The sequence below is a fragment of the Enhydra lutris genome, unplaced genomic scaffold (assembly GCF_002288905.1).
Source record: "Enhydra lutris kenyoni isolate GAN:26980312 unplaced genomic scaffold, ASM228890v2 scaffoldscaffold21, whole genome shotgun sequence".
NCBI lineage: Eukaryota > Metazoa > Chordata > Mammalia > Carnivora > Mustelidae > Enhydra > Enhydra lutris.
In genome coordinates this window covers 27848861-27874824 of record NW_019154105.1, presented here as the reverse complement: position 1 = coordinate 27874824, position 25964 = coordinate 27848861, and the positions used below count along the sequence as shown (strand labels likewise).

Below are 25964 nucleotides of genomic sequence, written 5' to 3'. Positions count from 1 at the left end.
CAAATTGTATTTCCCAGAGCTCCTTACTATAGCGGGCTTTGGGATGTGATTTAGAACCTGCCAAGGGGCATATACCCATGTGAGTCCATGGGAACCGGCATACTTGAGGAAAAGGAGGACGGGACAGAAGGAATCTTCTACTGATGGGGACCACGGCAGCAGCTACCCTGATAGCCCAATTCTGCAATTTCCTCTTAGTCATTCAGACTTGTCCTACTAGCAACTCTGTGAACCATCCAGATTGCTTCAAAGATCCTTCTGGGCTCCGCTAGCTGCAGTGGATTCTATATCTGTCCCTAAGAAATTAGATTAATGCACGAGAGAACAATTTTCCAAAAATCTTGGGAGAGACCTCCTGGACCCTTCCTAAATTACGTGCTTCTTCTGCCTGTGGGTCTCACTGCCTTCTGCAAGGGTGCAGATCAAGGATAAACTGACTTTGTCACAAAAAAATTATTAGCATACGCTCAGTTTTCACTATTCACAATTAGTAAGTGTTTTGTTATCATGCTTTTAGATGGGCAACAAATTTTAAAACTCCAAATTACTATAATAAATTATGTGTAAGTTGCAGGTATATGTGTATTATCGGGTACAGCACTCACCTGAGCAATGAACTGAATAATCTTCACAAATATATTGAGAGGTGTATCACGAGGAACCACACTACGTGAACCTTTTGGAAAAAGTGCTGACACTATGCTCATAAGACGACTACAGGAAAAAAAAAAAAAAGAAAAGACTCTGTCATAAAGAGCTAATGACATTGACCACATTCTTCCTACTCTTCGAAGATGTCAAGAGAATTCATATTCCTTCTTAAGGTCTTTGCAAGGCTCACTAAAGCCCATTCAGTGTGATGTTTTTTAACCAAGATATTTAAAAACATACACTTTTTTTTTTTTTTTTAAAGATTTTGTTTATTTGTTTGACAGAGAGAGACAGCAAGAGAGGGAACTCAAGCAGGGGGAGCGGGAGAGGGAGAAGCAGGCTCCGCACGGAGCAGGGAGCCTGATGCAGGGCTTGATCCCAGGACCCTGGGATCACGACCCTTGCCGAAGCCAGCCTTTTAATGACTGAGCCACCCAAGCACCCCTAAATATATACTTTAATACAAAGGCACTTACCTTTGAGTTACAGTGTTGCTTTCACATTTTATTCTAATTACATAAACCCACAACAATCTATACAAAGATTCCAGTGCAACGCGAGACATTTTAGGATCTTTATTCTGTTTAAAAACAAAAGAGAAAAAAAATAAACTTATTAAACCACTTGTAATCATTTCCGACCAAATACAATCTATCAAGAACTAAAAGCCATTGCCCTACTCCTTTCTGTCTTTCAATCTAAAGCAGGCTAGATATGTAAATACACATCCGGGTATATGGAAAGTACAGAAAATTGAAAGGTAACCATAAATAAGGAAATCCTTAGCCATTCCTTAAATGCTCAAACAAAATAGTAAAATATTAGTATTATATTAATATTACATTAACACTTTAAAGAACTTCTCAATTATACACCCATCAACTTACTTGATAATAAATGGTTCACACAATATTGACATCATGATGGAAGGATTACTCGTCTTTGGAGTAATTCACTGCAGCCCATACATAGTTGAAATTCAGAACACTAAAAGTTATTTTAGATACTTGCATTTATGAAAAAATGAGAACTATTATCCTTTTATTTTTTGTTTTTTTTTTTTTGTTTTGTTTTTTGATTATAAGGTGATTATCCTTATAAGGGAAAACAGAATAGAGGGCGAAAAGCATGGACTCTGAAATCAGGAATGATACCGGCCAGAGTCCATCCTGGGGCACTGTTTGATCACTTGGTGTCACAAGCGATTTTGTCATCTCTCATATGGAGACAAAATAGTACCTACCTCAAAGATTAAGGAAGTTATTATGTGAGAAGCACTTGGAACACTGCCTGGCACATGTTAAATGCTCAATATGTTAGTTGTTATACCTTTACATTTTGTTTAGAATGAGAAATGACTTAAATTATCATTTAGAATGAGAAAATTATTCCATTTCAATCACATTTTGATCTGTAAACTTTTTCTTCATGCTACTTCTACTAGAAAGTTAAGTTCTCAAATGACCAGAGTCATGTAATGAGATGTAATTGTGAATTTTCAAAATGTAGCTAATTGGTCACTTTCATTAGGAGCATTCTGGGGGGAGGGTGGTGGGGAGAGGGAGAAGGAGAGAGAGAACCTCTAAGCAGGCTCCATGCCCAGCGTAGAGCCGGACACAGGGCTTGATCACATGACCCCGAGATCATGACCCAAGCCAAAATCAAGAGTCAGATGCTTAACCGACTGAGCCACCTGGGTGCCCCAGAAGCATTTCTTCATGCATGTTGATTGGTTCTAGGGTGCACTGATTTGCTATAAATTAGCATTCATTTAATTTGGTTTGGGACATTTTTTTTTCCCTAATATTTATTTATTTATTTCAGAGAGAGAGAGAGAAAGCACAAGCAAGGGGAGGGGCAGAGGGAGAAGCAGGCTCCTCACTGAGCAGGGAGCCTGATGAGGGGCTCCATCCCAGGACCCTGGGATCATGACCTGAGCTGAAGGCAGAAATTTAACTGAGTGAGCCACTTGGGTGCCCCAGGTTTGGGGACTTCTTATTGTTAAACAATTATTTTATACACAGCAAGGAATAAAAGGTAGTTTTAAAATACTAAATAATTTAGCCACTCTATTTTACATTCTCTTAATATGCAGAAAAACGGACAACTACGTATGAAAAGCAATGCAAAACAGTAACAACTTGGGATTAAGAAAAAAACAGCCACTAGAAAATATGATTTTACACATCTATATGAAGAATTGATATAATTAAGAATGGAATACTGGGATGCCTGGATGGCTTAGTTGGTTAAGGGACTGATTTTTTATTTCAGCTCAGGTCATGACCTTGGATCCTGAGATCAAGCCCCAGGTAGGGCTTCACTCTGGATGTGGAGCCTGCTAAGGATTCTCTCTCTCCCTCTGCCCCTTCCCACCGCTGAAGGGAACAAAAAAAAAAAAAAAAAAAAAAAGGAATGGAGTATCAATTATTTTGCTGGTCAGTGTCTCAACATCAATCTCCTGCCACTGCTAAATCCATAATGAGTCCAAATTTCAAATACACTCCCTAGTGGTTACTAATTTGTTACTAATGTAACTAAAGTAACATATGAAGTATCAAGGAATATATCCATTGTTACTAGTTACAACCAAGTTTTTTGTAGTACTTTCTTTTTTTTTTTTTTTTAAAGATTTTATTTATTTATTTGTCAGAGAGAGAGAGGGAGAGAGAGCGAGCACAGGCAGACAGAATGGCAGGCAGAGGCAGAGGGAGAAGCAGGCTCCCTGCCAAGCAAGGAGCCCGATGTGGGACTCGATCCCAGGACGCTGGGATCATGACCTGAGCCGAAGGCAGCTGCTTAACCAACTGAGCCACCCAGGCGTCCCTGTAGTACTTTCTTATCTATCATTTAAATCCAAGATATCAAAATATAATATGTATACTCCAAGTACTATTTTCACATTATCACATTCTATTTTCAAAATATATTAAAAATATTTAAGTCCAATTTCATATAAAAAATGTTCTTGTATGAATGGCTAATAAAGTATTTGGGTTATCTCATGTTAAAAGTTGAGGTATCCAGAATGAAAACGACTTGACTTTCAAACTTTTCTAAGATGGACTACGATGTTTACAAAGCAGAGTTACTCTATACTGAACAAAGCCAAAACCACATGAAAAATGATCAAGCAATGATACTTATTCAGTCACTAAAACGCTGCTCTACATGTCTGAATAATTAAAACATCCTAAATTGATCTGAGCCTTAAACAAAGATAGATGTATATATATATAATTCCCTAGTCACAATTTTTGGTATAAAATGAATAATCAGATTGTTACGTAAATTAAAATCCAATATGTCTGGTGGCAATCATTTTTAATGTTTCCCTTTTTTTTCTACTGGGAACCAAAACCAAAATATTTTGTTTAAAACCCAAACCAATAGGATGAAAGTTTTGAAAAGTCATGCATCAAAAATCACAGTCACAATCTAAGCCACTATCACCTTAATTTCACTTAAATTCTTAAAGTTTCATTTATAATAATGTAATTAATGTTAGACAATAAATTAAACAGACTATTTTAAAATCAAGGATGTGGGTTAAGAATCCACATTCATATCCCTTCCAGCCTGTAAGCTCATCTTCTTGGGCCCACGTTAATATGAACCCTGGAGAGTGTCCCTGCTGGGAGCTAGTCTTTGACAGCAAGAGAAGCAGGTTGGAATAAATATATCAGACATGCAATGCAACAATGGGTCAGAGGGGGAAAAAAAGCCACACTTAAAGGAGATAAAGCAGTAGTTTACTTTGTACCGTCAACACAACTCACCTGGAGTGTTTCTATTTGTTTTCTGATACTGTTGTTAGATGGCATCTAAATAAAGCAATGTGAGACAGCAAACGTAAACGTGAGATGCGGCACATGCATGTTAGATGAAAATAAGCACAAAACAAGACAGCTCTTCACCAAGGTCTCTATTTAGAAGAAATCTGAAAGTTCCAAGGCAGTGGCCAGAAACACTAAGGGGAAAAAAAAAATCCTACAATTCGGGGATCACAGGATACATCTACAGTACTCGAACTAAGAGAAAATGGTTAAATTGTTAACTATCTTAAATGTTCCTCAGACCATAGCTTTTGAGTCTGAGCAAGGGTAAATTTTTAAAGGAAAATAAGCATGCACTGTAGAAAAAAAAAATCTTCAATTATTTCTATAGGAAATCTACTCTTATTAGTCCCCTTCCCCCAATCCCTCTCCAATTATTCTTCAGAAACTTGGCCAGCATTTTTCACACAGTGACCTTAACGGATATAAAGATCAGGAAATAGGAAACTACTAAATTCTGTTTAGGACACAAAACACAGATTTAGTATTTTCTGTGAATATCAATGGATGCTTTCTCATGGCAGTTATGGGCCAACAGGACTAACGCCCATTTCTCATGGCCGCCAACTTGAAAAACTAGTAGGGTCATTCAAAAAAAAAGTGGACAATAGTGAAGTGTTTTGAAAATGTCTCCTATTTATTTTTAGGGCTCTAGAGAATAATGCTTTTTACTATCCTAGAATTGTAGCCAAATATTTTCTGAAAATTTTCAGTATAGCAAAATTCCTTAGAGACCATTAAAAGGTGGACCTCAAAAAGGCAAAAGTTATGGAACTGAATGGATCGAGATACAGATCCTATCTCTACCACTTTTTGGCATGGGTTACTTATCTTCTTATAGCCTCAGTTACAGTAAGAATTAAGAGATACTATATTTAGAGCATCTAGCATATGGTAAATATTAATAAAAACAAGCTTTAAGAAGTCATAGTCTAATAAATTAAAAACTGTTATAGATTTTTTTTTTTAAATCAGGAGGTTACTTGAATCTCAAAACAAAATCACTGTAGGCCTTTATCTTGAACCAGTTTTTCCTATATATAAAACAAATAAATCATATCTGCCGTACCAGTTACCTAGTGTAGGTTTTTTCCCTGCATACTCAATGTCTTACCTCAACTGCAGTGTAGCCACAGTCTCTAAAGCCTAATAAACAGGAGCCGATTCAGAAAATTTCTGCTGAATAGAGCCTTAATGTAAGTTAAGGGTTAATGGCCAAGACAACTATATTCCAAATATTCATGCTAAGGTGGCTCTTATCTCCTTTAGCCTGGCAGATGGACATTGCCATTAATGAAAATGGACAATATGCCAGAAATATTTAATAGGAGGTAAGGGTTCAAAGAAAACAGCATTTTAAATGAAAGCCTTAAGACAAAAAATAAAAGTTAAGGTACTGCGAAAGAATTGCAAATATGTTAGGTGGAAACGTATATATATAAAAAAATTCCAACAAGCAACAGAAAAGTATGAGTTGTCATGAAACAAAGCAACCTTTTAGCAAACACTTAAATGCATGTCTTACAATATTTTATTACAAGTATGGAAAAATCATACCACCCAGAAAATGATCAATTCCCTTTCAGTATCTATATCTATATGAATTTTTCAAAATGAGGACAGAAAACAATTTAATGCAATTAATTAAATAAAACCTATTTTCTGGTTGCATGACAAAAAAAGTTTAACAAGCTTGATCTGGTCCTGAGAATCTTCATATAGGAAGCAAAGAGAGCATATCAATTCTCATCTAAGTAAGAGTAATACTGATGTGTAGCTAAGAGAAAAATAACCAAAACTGTTTTTCAAAGACTGATATTTTTCTGTATACCTCTTTAAGTGATCAAGGCACTTTGGAAAATGATATACAATGTCATGGAAAGTATATATAGGATAATGTGGTTCCGTGGACCATTCCCAAAGTGGGAAAGAAGAGCCAGACCTATTTCTCAAATACCCCAATGACCTATAGGGTCAGAGAAACGTCATTTAATCTATCTGTGCTTGCTTTCATTGTCTTCAAAGTATAAAAGTTTTTGATGTTATCCCTAACTTAGAGGAGTAACAGGAAATGAAATGTCATGTCCATCATGTTTCTATAACTTGTAAGCAAATACTCAAACATATCTATCCATGCATCAAAAACGGTGTTCATATCAAGCATTTCCATGACATTCAGGTGAGGAACAGTGCCATGTTTTATGCAGACACGAACTGAGCTCCTATCCACAGAAGAAAGGAAAATCCCATTAGATCCTGCTAGCAGAGTACCCTGGGAAGATAAAGATCCTACTATCGCACAGTTTTGTAGACAACAGTGAGAGACCGGACATGGATATGCCATATAGTGTTAGTAACAACCATCTCTTGGTTCAAGGCAGAATCATTTAAGGAGCTTTCGTACCCATGTGGATCCAATACCAGGCTTTTTGATTCCGCTGGGCATACTTACATTAAATGTGCTTTTAGTGACATTTAATATCAAGGCTTGTTTCCTTTTCAGACTGGGGACAACGTTACTTAATTTTTTCAAAATGAAACACAAAATAAGTATCTGGAAGGTTCTGTAAGATTAATACTCTGCAATTCTAAAGGAATGTATTTATTAACAAATACTGCTAGATCTAAGATAATATAAACAACAGCTATTAAAAATGTATAATTTTGTGTTAAGTCAAACTAAATTTTCAATCACAAGTTTATTCATATCAATACATGATTTCTCACAGAAAGAATGATTATAAGAAAAGCAATATGGTAAAGTATTACTATTCAAATGTACCAGTAACAAGGAACATTTTAATACATATTGTTCAATATATATATACACACATAAGTGAATATACTATAGTCAAGAATATTTACAGGTCAGAAACGTGACTACGTCTTACCTTTAAATGTGACAAACAGTTCTGTAGGAAAATATGCCAGTTATTTAAAAAAAACTGTTTCTGACTGACACATAAAAGGCAGGTAATTAGTGGATATAGAGCCTGTAGGAGACAGGGAAAGGGGGATTAACATTTTTCAGGGAAAAGCACTGGATCTGTTAATTATATTTATTCTCATCAACAAAGAGAAGTACGGTTTTTTTAGGCAGGATTCCCATTTGTCATAAGAGGTAAGATCTCACAGAGGAATCTAACAAAAACATGATAAAAGGCAAATTTTCTATCAGTAAAACTCCTTAATCTATCTCCTCTCATGCTTTTATTTTTCCACAGACCCATTGCTCCTTCAAGCAATACAGGGGTTAGTGATTCTGGGATCAAGGAGGGACTGGCACTAAAATTTGAGCTATTTGCCAGGTGCGTGACTTCAGGGCAGATACATGATGTGCTCCAAGGCTCGCTTTCCTAACATGCGGAGCTCAGAATAATAATTACGTGTCTTCTACAGGGTTGTGAGGCTTAAAGTAAAACAAAGCATGCAAAGCACTTAGTTCAATGCCTGGCACAATCACTATTTATTCATTAGATCTCTATCCTAAGTGGTCAAGTATATGTCTAATTCTCCACACTTTCTCCGAGCTGCATAAAAATTTACAGAAACTCCTTTAACATTATATGAAATGGGTGGTTAAGCGGGGCGGCGGGGGAGGGAGGGGATAAATCTTAAATCTCTAAATAGGAATGATGTCAGTAGACAGACAACGGTTCCTAAATAATCTAATACTTCTGAGTGCAACTTATTATAATGTAAAACAAGGGAATTTATGGTTCAATAGTATAGTCAACCTTCCACATAGTATAATACATAATTTAAAGCAGCTGTCAAGACAAGCCAATACCTAAAATGAAATCTGAATCGCCTATCAAATGTAGAGCTAGTCCAATTAGGACTAGAAAGTCTTAAAAAGAGCAGGAAAAATATAAAAAAAACTTGCCCTTATGCTGTATTTTGGATATTTTATAATTTCAGCTTTTATAATTCTCTTAAATCTCTCCTGAATTCATAAAATCAATTACTCTAACTCCTAATGAAATATGTAAAGGGTTGAAGTGATTTTCAATACCAATGAATGCTTCTTTCTGGAGCTCAGTTCAAAAGTAGTCTGATAGAGCATCTCCACGAAATTTTTCAAACAGGGAACATTCACTTCATTTTTAACAGCCTAGGTCAAGAGATAATAGAAAAAGAAAGAAAATGGTTACAAACATTAAGTTAAATGATCCAAGAATTACAAGAAACTTCTGTAAAGTTCAAAATTCGTTAATAATTCACGACTATCCGGGCGCCTGGGTGGCTCAGCGGGTTGGGGCCTTTGCCATCGGCTCAGGTCATGATCTCGGGTCCTGGAATCAAGCCCCAAGTAGGGCTCCCTGCTCTGGGGGGGAGCCTGCTTCCTCCTCTCTCTGCCTGCCTCTCTGCCTACTTGTGATCTCTGTCAAATAAATAAAGAAAATCTTGAAAAAAATAATAATAATTCACGACTATCTCACTGAAGTCCTGTAAACTGCCTAATGACCACTGTTCAGGAAAGAAGATAAGCCGGGTCCCTGCCCTGAGAACTGGGGAACGAGAGCAGACAAGTGCGCATGCGCTAAAGCAAACAGACGGCTGCAAGAGAGAAATTCTCGGTACTCTGCCTCGCATAAGAGGCCCCTAGAGAAAACCTCCGCAAGGAAACAACACCTCAGCTGAATCCAGCTCCTCTTGCCTGAAAAGAGTGCAACAGTTCCCTGCGTAACCTCTGGCCTTGTCCTCCACTACCCTGCCCTCCTGCCCTGGGATCTGGCCACATCAGCTAGCTTCTTCAGCTAGCTGTTCCTAGAACATACCACGCATGGTCTTGCTTCCGGGCATGTGCACTGGTTTCCAATGCCCAAGAAGCTCTTCCAACAGTTACCACACAATCACCTCTTTCCAGGTGGAGGTCTCACCTAATCACTTTATCTAAAATTTCAACTTCCTTACTCCTTCAGCAATTCTTCCCCCCCACCCTATTTTACATTTCTCCATAGTACTGATCACCATCTACTTACTATATATTGTACCTACTAGATGACTATCTGTTGTCTGCACTAAAAGTAGCTAAGAGCAGGGAGTCTTTCCTCCCTTGATCATTCCTGCATTCCTTTTGCACAGAAGAGGTTCTGATCCAAAGAAAGCACTCCATACACGTAATGAATGAGTAAGTGGGGTCCAACCAGACAAAGGAGGTAGGAAAGTTATTAAAGAGGCAAGAAGGTTCCAGACGGAAGGAGCTCTATGTGCAGAGTGGGCGCTATGGATTGAAGGGTCACCTCTCCCACAATCCAAATTCGGATACTGAAGTCCTAACTCTGTGTACCTCATAATGTGTGACCTTATTTGGAAATTGCAGATGTAATTAGTTAAGTTAGGATGAAGTCCTATTGGGGTTAGGGTACGCTAATCCAACATGACAGCTGTCCTTAAAAAAAAAAAAAATGAATTTGGACAAAGACACACATAGGAGAACGCCATGTAAAAATAAAGGCAGAGCTCAGGCGATGGTTGTGTAAGCCAGGGAAGGTCAAAGACATCAGAAACTAGGTGAGAGGCTTGGAAGAGATTCCTTCTCAGCCGTCAGGGGGGGATCAACCTGCCAACACGTTGGTCTCGGACACCCGGCCACTGTAACTGTGGAGTCAATAATTGTTGGTTAAGCATCTAGTTTGGGGTATTTTGTTAGGGCTGCCTTAACAAACAAAGCAAACATGGCAAAAAAAGAAGAATCAGGCAACACAGTATTAATGGACCACAGTCAAGGGTCCTTCTTTCTACAACCTGCTCCTTTTAATTACCTGAAAAAAAAAAAACCTAATCTCAGGTAACTGGCAAAACCAATGACAATCTGGGATTGGATAGGCAGTAATTCAAACTACTTCTAGAAAAACAAATTGAGCACATGTACTAATGATAATAGACTAAAACTGATGGTTTTAGAAAGGATTTTATAAATTGTATCATCTTGGCTAGAAATGGAAGTTAGTAACTTTCCATTTACTCAGGCTTTATTTTAGTTGAAAATTTAAAAGGAGAAATTTATTTTCATCTTGAGAATCAAACTGTAGTTTAGACTTTGATTTTATAATATTGAATTAAATGGCTTGTGATCTATATATTCCTATGAATTGATTTGTGGCATTCAGGTCCTGTCTAGAGCATACTTAGAAAAGGTGGGCAGGGAACAATTGTATGGAAAGTGAAGAATTTCAAATATTTATGACAGTGATAGGCATGATTTTTTACACCTTTCTTGAAATTCTTACTTACAGAAACTATTTCCTTATAATTAAATATTTGAAGTTTTTTTTAATGGGTATGAACAAAAGTCAAGAATTATTGCTTTGCAGGTAGTTTGAGTCAGATAGCCTTCCACTCCAGTTAGTCTGTTCTGTTTTTTATAAAATAAACCTATCATTTAAAGAACCATTATGGAACATGACAGAATCAGATATATAGACCCACACACATATAGCCAATTGATTTTTTGTTAAGATTTTATTTATTTGAGGGGCGCCTGGGTGGCTCAGTGGATTAAAGCCTCTGCCTTCGGCTTGGGTCATGATCTCAGGGTCCTGGGATCGAGCCCCGCATCGGGCTCTCTGCTCAGCGGGGAGCCTGCTTCCCCCCACTCCCACTTCTCTCTACCTGCCTCTCTTGTCTACTTGTGGTCTTTGTCTGTAAAATAAATAAAAAAAAAAAAAAAGAAAAAGAAAAAAAGATTTTATTTATTTGAGAGAGAGAGAGAATGAGCAGTGGGGAGGGGCAGAGAGAGAGAGAGAGAGACAAAGAAGACTCCCTCCTGAGGGAGCCTGAAGTGGGGCTCGATCCCAGGACCCTGAGATCACGACCTGAGCCAAAGGCAGATGCTTAACCGACTGAGCCACCACTTAGGTGCCCCTCAGCCAACTTGATTTTTTGAACAAAATACTAAGCTACTTAGAAAGAATTGTCTTGTCAACAAAAGGTCAGATGGTGATGGAACAAATGGATTGCATACGTAAAAAAACAAAAACTTAAAACAAAACCAGCTCATACCTCAATCATACACAAAATTAACTCAAAATGAATCCTGACCTAAAATTAAGCCCTAAAATTGAAATACAGGAGAAAACCTTTGCAACCTTGGGTTAGGCAAAGACTCCCTAGCTATGATACAAAAAGCACAATTAATGAAAGAACAAAATGATAGATCAGACTTCATCAAAACTTCCCTTCCAAAGAGAGTTAAGAGAATGAAAAGACAAATCATGGACTAGGAGAAAATATTCACGGAGCATATATCTGATAAAATATCTGCACATAAAACATGTTTTAAAAATGCATTAGGATGCCTGGGTGGCACAGCTGGTTAAGCCTCCAACTCTTGGGGGCATCTGGGTGGCTCAGTGGGTTAAGCCTCTGTCTTCGGCTCAGGTCATGATCTCAGGGTCCTGGGATCGAGCCCCACATCGGTCTCCCTGCTCAGCGGGGAGCCTGCTTCCTCATCTCTCTCTGCCTGCCTCTCTGCCTACTTGTGATCCCTCGCTCTCTGTTAAATAAATAAATTAAAAAAAAAAAAAAGCCTCTTGGTTTCAGGTCAGGTCATAATCTCGCGAGTTGTGGGATGGAGCCCTGATTTGGGCTTTCTGCTGGTGCGTCACTACAATGGCTAAAACTAAAACAACTGACTAAAACAAGGGGTGGTGAGGATGTGGAGGAACTAGAACTCTCACACACAGCTCCTTGGAACTCAAAATGTGTAACAATTTTGGAACATGGTTTGACGATTTCTTTAATATATATATTATATATATATTTTATACATATTAATGTATATAATAACCAAATAACGATTTCTTTAATAACCAAACATACACCTATCATTCGATCCACCAATTCCACTCCTAGACATTTCCCCCAAAAGAAATTAAAAAAAAATTTATTTTCTCATACACAGAGTTGTGCATAAATATTGACAGCAGCTTTATCTGTAACAGCCAAACACCGGAAACAACCCAATGTCCAAAAACAGGTGAACACATAACCAAATCATGGCATAGCTACATAAATGAAATACTACTCAAAAAAGGAAAACCCACTGATATATTCCACAACACAGCTGGAACTTAAATTACTCAGAGTAAAAAGCTTTGTTCTGTAAAATTCCATTGATATAAAATTCTTGGAAAACCAAAACCAATGTAGAGTGATAGAACATCGATAGTTACACTCACCAAGGTGGGGTGAGTGGAAGGGGGTAATTAAAAAAAAAATAAGGAAACTTTTAGGGTGTGATAGATATGTACATTATCTTTGGGGGGGTGTTGCAGAGGGAGAGGGAGAGAGAGAGAGTCTTAAGCAGGCTCCATACCCAGTACAGGGCTCGACACCGGGCTCGATCTCATAATGCTGAGGTCATGACCTGAGTCGAAATCAAGGGTGAGAGCCTTTACCTACTGAGCCACCCAGGAGCTCCAAATATGTACATTATCTTGATTGTGGTGATGGTTTCAGTGGTGCATACGGATGTTAAACCATATACTCTAAGTATGCATAGTTATTGTATGTCAATTTGACCTCATGTTTAAAAATAATGATATACATGAAAAGAATATTTACACAGCATGTGTAGTATACTGAAAGTGAGTAGTGTATAACATATACAGAACAACTAAGTTGGGTTAGAGAAAAAAAAAACCCATGGGAAATAAAAAGCCTGGCATCTAAGTATTATAAAATCCCTTAATTCTATTTATAGCATGCTGTTACTAGTCACTGCAAAAATTATTTTCAAACAACACACTCCTTTTACACCAAGAAAGGCTTTTATAAATCTGCTTCCCTAGATGTTAATGCAATCATATTTATAATAATCCTATCTTCTAAATAATTTAGCATATATAGTTCAACAAATATGATGAATGTCAACAGCAACTACAGAACAGAATGTTTACAATCGAATCAGTCCTGTAAATTCCAAGGTACACGTTACAGTACTTTGAATATGGAGTATCTTCAGAGGCTATTAAAATGGCCGTCACATTTTAGAAGCAAAACCACGAGTAAATGCATTGAGCTACTTTGGGCAGCCATGACAGAGAAGCATAACCTAGAGGCCACATTGCAGATACTCTGCCCTCCTAACAGTCTCTGAATCCTAAGGGCCTGGGCCCATTCTTTTAATTAAAAGACGAACCAGTGCTCTACTGGCATTTGGCGAATAACCACTTTCCCCGTTTCCACATTACATTCCAAGTTTCCACTTATTAGTCTACGAAATTACCAGAAAGAATATTTCATGTGGCAACTTCTTCAGTGAAAAGGTACTTTTTAACATAGAATATAAAAATTAAAACATACTTACAGCAGCTACAGGGATAAGAATCTCCACAAATAAACCAGCAAGTGCATGTTTTATATCTTTATCTTTTACTTCTAAGAAATACTGAGCACATTCCTTGAGGGGGAAAGAGGTATATATTAGGTTCACAAAAGAGGAAGATTTAAGAATTTTTAGGATCATGATAATTTTCTAAGTACTGTCATTTTACTGAAAAGTTAAGGTCAAAACACGCTCAAATTAAAAAAGTTAATTCACACCTGTGACCAATTTAACACTTGTTGTTAGGAATTAATAACGATGTCATTAATTTCTATACATTTTGTTTCTTTTCAAAAGTCCTAAAGAGCAAGAATAACCACTATGAGGCTAATTCTAATCCCTGCAATGGAGAAGGTTTATCACCTGCATGAACTGAAAGGATGCTTCAAAATCTTCTACAGGATACATTTTTACTCGAAAAAATTTCATTCCCATTATTAAGCTGATGATGCTTTGTACCACGTGTGGGCTCTGCTCCTTTTGCCGTAGCTCTTTCAACTCTGTCACAAACTTCTTCCTCACAGCCTGAAACCTGCAATATACACGAATATATAACAGGATATGAATTTAAAACACTAGGGTCCCACACGATATTCGACATGGGAATCTAAAGATATTACACCTAGACATCATCTCTTTTCTTGGCCTTCCTCAAAATTACCAGAAAAGCATAGAGAAAAACATAGTTATTTGTCATTCCAAATCTGCTGTTCATTTATTGTAAAATTAAATGTTCCGTAAGTAGATAAAATAAGATTTCAGGGCAACTGGGTGGCTCAGTGGGTTAAAGCCTCTGCCTTCGGCTCAGGTCATGATCCCAGAGTCCTGGGATCGAGCCCCGCATCTGGCTCTCTGCTCAACAGGGAGCCTGCTTCCCTTCCTCTCTGTCTCTGCCTGTCTCTCTGCCTACTTGTGATCTCTGTCTGTCAAATAAATAAATAAAATCTTAAAAAAAAAACAAGATTTCTTTCTTCCTATCATAGCATCCATACAGCTCCATTGCCATTTAATAATAATCATAATAAAAACAAAATCAAATAATCCACCCATAAAACATCCCCTTAGCAATCAGACAGTATCTTTAATGTTTAAGGCTCCTTTTTATAAAGTCTGTAATTTGAGGTATACAGAGAACAGATTAGGGACTACACAAATTTGTTCAAAGACATGAACCAAACAATTTTAGACCACCATCACTTAAAATTATTATCTCCTTACACTGCAGAAAAACTGAAGGAGAGGACTGGGAGGACATGGTCTCATACAAAGTGAATAAGTGAAAGAACTGAAATGCTTTAAAATATAAGCACCATCCTGGATTCAAATGACCAAAACTATTTTCTCTGCTTACACTACAAAGAGATACCTAACAATTTAATAACCAATAATACTTAATTTCCCCCCTCTATAGAATATGAAAGAGCTAAAGATTTTACTATTAATGTTACTTGGGGAAACCAGTTCCTGAAAGTAAAAATAACAAATGAGGCATATTTTCCAATCATCACTGACTACATAGGGGAAAAAAATAGTGCATACTAATGAAATATGGATACATGATAGAAAACACTACTTATCCACCTCCATTTGAGTCTTGGGGAAAACAATACCATTTTTCATGAACATATTCTTTTGCATCTCATAAAGAAAATATAAAGTAGATAAAACCCTTCCCACTGTAATAACACTAAAATCCAAGGGTTTTTCTTTTTTTATTAAATTTCTCATAATAATTATTAGTCACTAAAATCACAGGAACCAAACATTAACAAGAAGTGGACTTGGCTTCTTAGAATTCAGAAAGGTTTTCATCTGATGATTTCAGGACCAAAGACTCATTTATTTAAATGACATCCAAGAAAATCTTCATTGATAACTTTTTACCTCACAAATTTCCCAGTAGCAACAAAGGAAATTCAAATTCCATAGTCTTCAGAGCAACCACGAGATACTAAAGACAAACATTTTTACTGTTTACTATACTGATGGTTCAAGGTAGTGCAATGAGTATAACTCCTAATGAACACCGTTATGGAGTAATCTATTATCTCCTTTTTCTTTCTTGGTATCTCTTCTATCTATCCAAAACACTATTTGGTGCTAAAACAAATAAGATAATTAGGAGGAAGACACTGTACTCAGAAATGGAAGTACTCAACTAGAAAGTATTAAAAGTCATTATTGGGTGCCTGGGTGGCTCAGGTGATTAAGCACCTGCCTTCAGCTTGGGTCATGATCCCAAGGTCCTGGGATCAAGTCCCACATCGGGCTCCCTGCTCATTGGGGAGCCTGCTTCTTCCTCTGCCTCCCTCTCTCTCTCTGTCTTTCATGAATAAATAAATAAAATCTTTTTTAGAAAAGTCATTACTAGCTCTGTAGAGTTCTAAAAAAAAACACAAAAAACAAAACAAAAAAAAAAAACCTTAAAAAAAAAAACACATTTATGGGGACAGCTGGGTCACACAGTTCATAAAGCAACTGCCTTTGGCTCAGGGCATGATTTCAGGGTCCTGGGATCAACCCCCCCATTGGGCTCCCTGCTCAGCGGGAAGCCTCCTTCTCCCTCTCTCACTCCCCCTGCTTGTATTCCCTCTCTCGCTGTGTCTCTCTCTGTCAAATACATAAATAAAATCTTAAAAACAAAACAAAACAAAACACTTCTCATAGAATAGTTAAAAATAGGCAATAAGGTAATGTCCTGACTATTCCTGGTAATTTCCAATTTCCTTAATTCAGAATTTATGGAAAACCCCAAATAAATGAAAACAAGTTGTGAAATTAATGTATGAATGTAACTTTGAAATCCTCTAAGGACTAGAGCAGCAAAGTAATATAAGATGGAGTTCAAAATAACTATGGGGGCACCTGGGTGGCTCAGTGGGTTAAAGTCTCTGCCTTCAGCTCAGGTCATGATCTCAGGGTCCTGGGATCGAGCCCTGTATCGGGCTCTCTGCTCAGCGGGGAGCCTGCTTCTCCCTCTCTCTCTGCCTACCTCTCTGCCTGCTTGTGATCTCTGTCTGTCAAATAAATAAATAAACATCTTTACAAAATAACTACCAAAAAAAAAAGATCTAAAACTGTATCTATTATACTAGTAAGGAAGCATTCCTTTTTTTTTAATAAAGATTTTATTTATTTATTTGAGAGAGAGAGAGAGAGAACATGAGAGGGGAGAAGCTCAGAGGGAGAAGCAGACTCCCTGCAGAGCTGGAGGCCGGTTACGGACTCCATCCCTGGACTCCAGAATCATGACCTGAGCCCAAGGCAGATGCTTAACCGACTGAGCCACCCAGGCACCCCAAGCAAGGAAGCATTCTAAAACACAAACTGAAATCAGTGATTTATAACACTTACTTTGATTGGGCAAGAACCCCTGTCACCTCTGCATATAAATCGGCGATAATATGCACATTCCCAGTGTTGGTTCCTGAATATCTACAACAACAAAAGAACAAATGTATTATCAAATTTTTCTATAAACTCTCCCTAATAAATCTGAAAATCTCTCATCAGGGTGTTATACGGTTTTTTTTTCCCCCTCTCTAAACATTCATCGATAGGATAATAAAAACCACATGAATTTTCTTCTATCTGGATTTTACTTTGTCATGAAATTTAACCTTCTAATTCTTATAAATCCAATCAATAGTTTTAAGAATTTTTTAAATAAAATCTTTCCTATGGGGACACAGCCTAAAAACAAAACAAAACAAAACAAAACACCTTTCTTGTAAGCATTTGGTGTGGATTCAAAAAAGAAGAAAGGAAGGAAGGAAGGGAAGGAAAATGCTTTGAACTCTAAAAACAAAAGATCAATGAGAGTTTGAATCATACTTAAATGGTCCAAACGTGGCCTGCAGAGAAAAGCATCGATCCCAAGCTAGCATTTTACTTACCCTTCCTTATGTTTAAAGTGCTTGAAAGCTAAGTTTAGAACTTCGTGAACTAAGGGATCAGGTACAGGATGAACAGGAATCTGGAACAAAACAAATTGTCAAGTTGGCAAGAGCTAAGTGGGTTACAAATCTTTTCTGAGTATTCTCCACAATTCAACTAATTAAATCAAAAACCAGTTTTCATTTCCACGATAGGATCTATTACTAATTAGTCAATCTTCCCCTTTTCTAAGGATGTTATTATTTTCCCTGAGAATTCAGTTACCCGTCTAATTTAATAAGCTCTAAGTTTAAGAATGTTAGCTTCATAATCAAAATTCCTTGAACTACAGCCCATAAAGGGGAACAAGGAGACATGATTGCTGGTGTGACTGTAATTATCACTGCCCAGAAATTACGAAGACACCCACACGTACCTCTTTGCAACACATACAGAAAAGCAACCTCTAGCTGAGCCAGCCACACATTCCATTAGTCTGATTTTCTATCATAAACAGCAGCCAAAACAATACCAACTTTCTCAACAACTTAAAACTATGTATGGCCTTATTCGTATTAGAAATTTGTCATTTAAATATCTTTGTTTTGCTTGGTTCTTTAAAAGTTATATGCTACTTCCTAATACATAAAACAAACCAAAATATTTAAACCAGGAAGTAAAAACCCTGCCTCATCTCCCTTTTATAATCTCTACTAATAGCCTGGTGTACATCCTTTCAGATTCTTTCCTACACACACCCATACATACAAACTTTAGGTTTCTTAACAAAATGATGCATCTTTCCATGTCAGTACTTAGAGTTCCTCCTTTCTTCTCAATGGCCATATACTACTCAGTGTATTGTAATTTATTTAATGAGCTTTCTATTGCTGAACATTTCATTCTGATTTTCAATAATCAGTATACATAATGTTATACAATAAATATCCTGTACATTTAATGTTAAATGCTTGTGTAATTCCATGGGAAAGAGCCCAAAAGGAGGAACTGATAGATCAAAGATTACACAAGTCACCACTGATATATATTCAAGTTCTATACATGTGTGGGTCTGTTTTTGAACTCACTGTTCTATCAGTTTTTATATGTTGGTACTAAAATCATGTAGTCTTCATTATTAGACTTTATGAATAAGTTCTGATGTCTGGTACTGAAAGTACCCCTTATTTTTCTTCAGAGAGAGCTTAGCCATTTTTGGCCCATTGTTCCTCAATATTCAACTTAGAGTAACCCTTCAAAGTTACAGAAAAACTGTCAGGATTTCTGTTGGAGTTGCAGTCAATGCACAGATCAATTTGGGGCTAACTGTATTCTTCTACATTCACATGGAATATCTCTTCACTTCTTTAAAGGTTTTTATCAAGGCTTTACAATTTTCTGTTTTTGTCCTTGGGTGGGCTTATTCCTAATAAGTATGAAGAGATGCTTGATTTAATTAGTAATAAGGAGAATGAACATACACAAGGTATCATTTTACACCCACTCAGTGGAGAAAAGTCTGACAATACCAAATAGTAGAGATAACATAAATAAATGAGGTTTCACAGACATTGCTGGTGTTAAGTTCAAATCGGTATTTTATACAGCCCACAATCTAGTGAAGCTGATCAAAGTATGCCACCACAAAACATGGCACTTTGGCATGGGAATTATTTTGAGCTGAAGCCAACTGCACTTTCCAGGTGCAGGAAAAGCTCTCTAGCCTCCCCCTTTCTGCCTAAATGCAGTCTCCCCTCCTCTTTCCCATACCAAGAAAACAACCATTATCATCAGAAACAGAAAGCTGACAATGAGATAGGACTGCACAAACTTACTAAACAGCCCTTACCTTCCATGAGTTCCCCCACATATTTTCCTTCCCCCAACTTACCACCCCCAGAAGCCCAGACACTTTTCCTTTGTTTTGTCATTCACAATGTGTTGCTCTTTGTTAAATTTTAGGGTCTAACCATTCTTTATGTCTTCAACTTCTTTCCCATGAAGACCTCAATATGTGTTGGTAATACACCTTTCCTCCTGTTCATGTGATGGTTGTCAATTTAATTTGCAGGGCTCCAGGAATAAACTTAAGAGGGTGGGGCTCCACTACACTAGCAATTATAGGCCTAAGAAAACCTAAGAAAGTGTGTATAGCTGCACACTTCACAGATTAATCCTAGCAACATAATGTTGAGTGAAAAAGTAAGTCCCAGAGGACAATATATAGTATGATATGTTCTTTAAGAAAATCCGAAGACAAGGAAAACTTACTATTCAAACATATATGAAAAATCTTTAAAAGAGAATCATTAACATAAAGATCAGTGTAATGGTACGAGGGTAGCCAGGGATTGAACTAGAAGAGATTCATATTATTAGGCTTAAGCTCTAGGTATGTGGGGGCCCACAGGTAACCATTATATTGTAAACAAATACAGAGGCAGCCACACAGAGACCAATGGTAACAGCATATCTTGAACCAAGATCATGATTTCTCCCATTCTGTGGCCCTGAAGTCCAATTAAAACAAAACAAAACAAAACACACAGGAATTCCACACTTCCTTAAAAAAATTTAACTATATATATTAGAGAAAAATTCATTAATAGCATAAAATCATAATAGAGATTTTAATTTATCAAGAAAGCCACAAACTAGCCTAGGGTAAAGAACAGCAGGGAACACTAATTATTCAGAGATGGTCAGAGAATGTTTCGTGAGGGTTTGATAAAGGAGACATTTTAATTTAAAATAAAGATAATTTTTTTTTTAAGATTTTATTTATTTATTTGACAGACAGAGATCACAAGTAGGCAGAGAGACAGGCAAAGAGAGAGGAGGAAGCAGGCTCCCCACAGAGTAACGAGCCCAATGCAGGGCTCGATCCCAGGACCCTGAGATCATGACCTGAGCTGAAGGCAGAGGCTTTAACCCACTGAGCCACCCAGTCACTCCAGGATAACTTATTTTTTACAAAGGTAAATCAGGAGTCTATCAGGAGGGAGCTGAATTTAGTCCTGAATAATGATTGGAAGCTAGTTCAAATCTAGTAAATAGGAGAGAGGCATCAGTAACAGTAACCATGATTACACTGTAATGAGGGACAAGAGATACAAGAAATCCAGTCAGTAACTACTCATTGCCATTTATTCAGCTCAATGAGAATACTGGCACTATATTTAAAGTGCTGTCCAAGCAGAGGGAGGCATGCAGCTATGAAAGGCTGGAAAGGCTCATGGTGAACCTTTAACTCCAGGACGGAAGGCTATAGCTTTATCTTGGCTAAGCAGATTGATAATTTGTTGTTGACCGAAGAGGATCAGAGAGAGCATGTCTCAGATTTCCTAGAAATTGGGACCGTCCTAAAGGCCTGTACCTGGAATCCAGTTTGAAGAAAATGTGCTCCATTGCAAAATCAAATAGGGTTAAGTGAGGAAGCAGCTGTCATCCAAACTCTACCTGTCTTAGCTCTCAATGAACCTTTAAAAGTAGTAGCCTGACGACAGAGGAAAGATATTTATTCATCTGTTTGTAGAAGCTGAGATTGAAAATCCCGTGTTAATAAATTGCACAGAAACTGAATTTATTCTACAGAATTCACACTCTACAAGAATAATCTTAACCTTCATCCCACATTGGAAGATGAAATTTTAAAGCCAGAATTTCTTTAGCCATTAGAAATAGTTAACTAGGAATTTTATGATTGACTATATAAATTATAAGAAATGTTTCAGGTGCACCTGGGTGGCTCAGTGGGTTAAGCATCTGCTTTTGGCTGAGGTCATGATCCCAGGGTCCCAGGATCGAGCCCCAGGTCAGGCTCCCTGCTCAGCAGGGAGGCTGCTTCTCCTTCTCCCCCTGGCTCCTTCTCTCTCTCTCTCAAATAAATAAGCAAAATCTTAAAAAAAAACAGCAACAACAACGAAACAACCTTTCCAGGGACACCTGGGTGGCTCAGTCGGTTAAGCGTCTCCTTTCAGCTCAGGTCATGACTCCAGGGTTCTGGGATCAAGTCCCACATTGGGCTCCTCGCTCTTCGGAGAGCCTGCTTCTCCCTCTGCCTGCCTCTCTCCCTGCTTGTGTGCTCTCTCTCTTTCTGACAAATAAATAAAATCTTAAAAATTTTTTTTTAAGATTTTATTTATTTATTTGACAGACAGAGATTACAAGTAGGCAGAGAGGCAGGCAGAGAGAGAGGAGGAAGCAGGCTCCCCGCTGAGCAGAGAGTCCGATGTGGGACTCGATCCCAGGACTCTGAGATCATGACCTGAGCCGAAGGCAGAGGCCTTAACCCACTGAGCCACCCAGGCGCCCCAAATAAATAAAATCTTAAAAAAAATTTTTTTAAAAGCTTTTCAATCTTTTTTTTTAATATTTTATTTACTTATTTGACAGAGATCACAAGTAGGCAGAGAGGCAGGCAGAGAGAGAGGAGGAAGCAGGCTCCTGCTGAGCAGAGAGCCCGATGCGGGACTCGATCCCAGGACCCTGGGATCATGACCTGAGCCGAAGGCAGAGGCTTTAACCCACTGAGCCACCCAGGCGCCCCGCTTTTCAATCTTTTATAGGCAGACGCTTCCTTATAGAATTGTAACAATCATGTTTGTTGATACAGGAATTTCAGAATAGTAGCTGATCAATCAAGTAGATGCATTACAATCTTTTACTTGGTACCCCAAATACCTCTTTTTAGGATGATACTATTCTCTTATATTAAGAAGAAACTCAAAACAGTATTCCCCAAGTGTTCCATTTATACACACCAAGCTGATAAATTTATTGTAAATAAACTATAATCAAATCTTTATATAATAAATAAAAACATTTTCTTCACTACCATGATAAAAGTATAGAAAGACTGTGGATTTTGGCTTAGTTTAATCAAGCCACAGCTTCTCTTTTTACTAGTTATATAACCTTGAGCAAGTTTCCACTTCCCCACCTATAAAACATAGACAACAGACTGGAACCCTATAATCACTGGTACTGAGAGAATGAAAAATCGAGCATAATACAATTGGACATTGATTCTTGTCCTCTCCCCTTTTCCATCTTTTTCTAAAAGGGACTAGGCCAAAATTCTTACCTCCTGAGAAAGCAGGCCACACAAAGGGGCTAGAATATAAGGATGGAGATACTGAGGGGAAAGGCTGGTAAGGAAAATGGCAGGAAACCAGGGCCCATTCGAGAAGCAAGGAGGCAGATGTCGTCTCCCAGCCTGATCTCCCCGCAACTGGGCCCATTAATAGGCCCTAAGGTAACAGAAACAGTTACTTACTACCATCAAGGCTGCTGTCCCGAGCACTGGGTCAGCCCTGTGGCTACCCACTGATGGTTAAAATGGAGCAGACACCTACCACCAGCGGATGACAAACCAGTCGGGAAGAGGCTGTACCTGGATCAAGCATTTTGACTTCTAGAACCTATTCCAGAATTCATGGCGCTAATTATACAGGCTGGGTCCCAGACATCTCATTAACCTTGCAATAATGCATCACTACATTTTATGTGATTTAATTTTTATACTCCATTTGCTGTTCTGTGCTGTGGTTTTACCATATGGATTTCCTCACAGGGATGTTCAGTGCGCTCTAGGCCAGAGATATGAAATACAGGTTAACTTAAACCTGCAATTTCTCCTAAACTGTCTTATTTGGTCCAGTGATGTCTGATGTCTAACAATGACAGCTAGGGACACTGCTTAGTCATGCTTTACACTCTGAGTTATTCCCCTCCTATGGCCACCATCAACACCTGGTATGTGTATGTGTGTCAGGCATTAGATAGGCATTTTTGTAAGTATCGCTTGTAACACTGAGTCTTACAAGGTAGATACTGGTTCCCTATTTTACAGATGAGGGAACTAAAGTTCAGAAGCTGATGTGTACTTCTCTAGAAAATACTGCACGCCCAGTTTCTGCCATATAAAAATGCATTTGATAAAGGCAAAAGAAATCAAAGCTTTCAATTTTATCATATTGTATGTAGCCAGAAATAGAAGTGAAAGAAGAAATAGGTCTTACCTAATTTTAAGAACAAACAAGATCAGGATGCATAGACATTCTCGAAATCCCTATTTCTCCCCTTATTTTCAAGAATAGTAATAACAGTAATAATAATAAAAACATTCTCAAACTGAATTTCAAAAAAAAGGCAACAGTGGTGGGGGGCAGGGAGCAGAACCCCTTTTCCGCTTACAGAGGAAGAGGTCTACTTGCCTGGAGTAATATTCCCACCCATACTGTCAAGACTTCTTCAGGCCTTGTCATTTGTGATTTTAGAAGCAGCACTAATTCTTCTTCAACATTCCAGAAGGATATATATCTGGCAGAATCTTAACACCCAGGGGCACCTGGCTGGCTCATCAGAGGAAGCATGGGACTCTGGACCTCAGGGTCATGCATTCCAGCCCCCACGTTGCATACAAAGATTGGTTACAAAACTTTAAAAAACTTAAAAAAAAAAAAAAAAAAAAAAGATGACCCGAGTTTTATTCCAAGGCCCTTCCCACCACCACCTCCCAAACTTTAATGCTTTTATCACATCACGAAAGTGAAAAATAACAAAATCAGGTTACAATAGGGACACTGCGGAGTCAATGAGGCTCATTCATTCCCTAAACGACCAGCTTTCAGTGCCAAGGGGAAGGAATGCATTTAACCTCAGAAAAATCACAAATAACCGCACAGCCTTCAGGGAACTCATCCACATCAAAAATGCACATGTGAAATCTGAACATACTAAGGATGTACTCCACCTTCTAATACTTTGCAACAGCACGAATAAAACTAAGCCAAGAGCCGGAGAAGGTTTACAAACCAAGTTTCCCAATCTTGTTTATTTCAATGAGTAAATGTCTGACTAAAATTTCATATGGAAAGAAAATTGCTTCAAACTTTCTAAATGTTGATGTTGCCGTTTAGACATGCTTTTACTATGAATTTGAAAGCCTTTGGTATTGACATGCTAAAATTTGTAGTTGGCCATGAGCCCAAGATTATGTTTGACTTTCTTGAAAAAATAAAATTAGGTCCTCTATCATCTTGAATTAATTTTGTTCCCATAATGAATCATACTCATTTCATCATATTTACACTAACTCAATTCTTTCTCTAATTTATGATTAAAACTTTAATTTTCCTAGATGCTGCCTATTTCACCCAATTTTGTATCACTGATTTTACCAATATTCTTATTATTAATGGCAGAAAACTTGGAATAAAAAAGTGAACTAACTTTATAATCATCAGCAAGTCACTAAATTCAGAACATTTCTTCATCTGCAAAATGAAAATAACAGATATACTGACAGAGCCCTTTCCATGTCCCAGGCATTACTGTATTTAACACTCACGCTTCTACAAAAATGATATTATCATCCCTCTTTTACAGAGGGGGAAAAAGGTAGTGAATAATAACTTATCCAAGTTACGCAGCAAAAAAATGACAGCTGGAACGAAAACACTTGTCCTGGCTGTTTCCTAGTTTTATTAAAATGACCGGCTGATACAAAGGATATAGAGCCTTTACGCATCGTGAAGAATTCTAAACACGCATGAAGACACAACAGATTGTTCAAGAAACAAAAAATTTATAATATAGGATGTCAAGGACTAACCCGTAAAGAATATTTACTCCTCTTTATGACTGGCCCAACCAAGTATCAATACTTCAGTACTCCTGGGACCGTCTGTCTCATCAAAATAAAACTGAGTCACGTTTTAATATGTGTCTCTTATGGAGGACAAAAGTAAAAGTCCTATTAAAGATATATGACACTGATTAGTCTCCAGATCTATTAAACCCTACATCACTTTGACACGGTAGAAAATTGGGTTAGATCGTCATGATACTTCAGAAAGTTCTATTGATTTTTACTTCATTTTCTCTGGTTTTATTAGTTTGAAGAAGCTAAAAAGACTTCCCTTTTACTGGGGAAAAGAAAAAAAAAAACCTATGTATGATTTTTAATAAATAAAGTATCTCACTGTTCTTTGTGACAGATTTTATTCTTTCATGGGTGCATCTGAGTGAAAGTATGAGGATAATGGTAAAAGAGAAAAAACAGTAGAAAGGCTGCTATAGATTGGAACAATTTGGTGGCAGAACCAAAAAACAGAGATTAGTTATTAAAGTTGTTGTAGGGACACCTGGGTGGCTGCCTTTGACTCAGGTCATGATCCCAGGGTCCTGGGGATCCAGTCCCACATCGGAATCCCTGCTCAGCAGGGAGCCTGTTCTCTGTTTGCCTGCTACACCCCTGCTTG

At 37.7% G+C, this 25964-nt stretch overlaps 1 protein-coding gene across 3 annotated transcripts in view; it reads right to left on the bottom strand.

Moving 5' to 3' along the window:
- LOC111148913 (FRY like transcription coactivator) overlaps positions 1-25964 on the bottom strand; it is a 262986-nt gene that overhangs the window by 100160 nt on the left and 136862 nt on the right. For 2 of the 3 annotated variants that reach the window (XM_022505701.1, XM_022505702.1), the window contains exons 8-15: positions 17718-17797; positions 17176-17256; positions 14185-14353; positions 13804-13896; positions 8503-8601; positions 7379-7480; positions 1128-1231; positions 606-714 (exon numbers count right to left, since the gene is read on the bottom strand). In XM_022505701.1, the coding sequence (XP_022361409.1) occupies positions 606-714; positions 1128-1231; positions 7379-7480; positions 8503-8601; positions 13804-13896; positions 14185-14353; positions 17176-17256; positions 17718-17797 (837 nt within the window). Of the gene's footprint in view, positions 1-605; positions 715-1127; positions 1232-4430; positions 4476-7378; positions 7481-8502; positions 8602-13803; positions 13897-14184; positions 14354-17175; positions 17257-17717; positions 17798-25964 lie in introns of all 3 variants that reach the window. The other variant, XM_022505700.1, reaches the window with a different exon arrangement.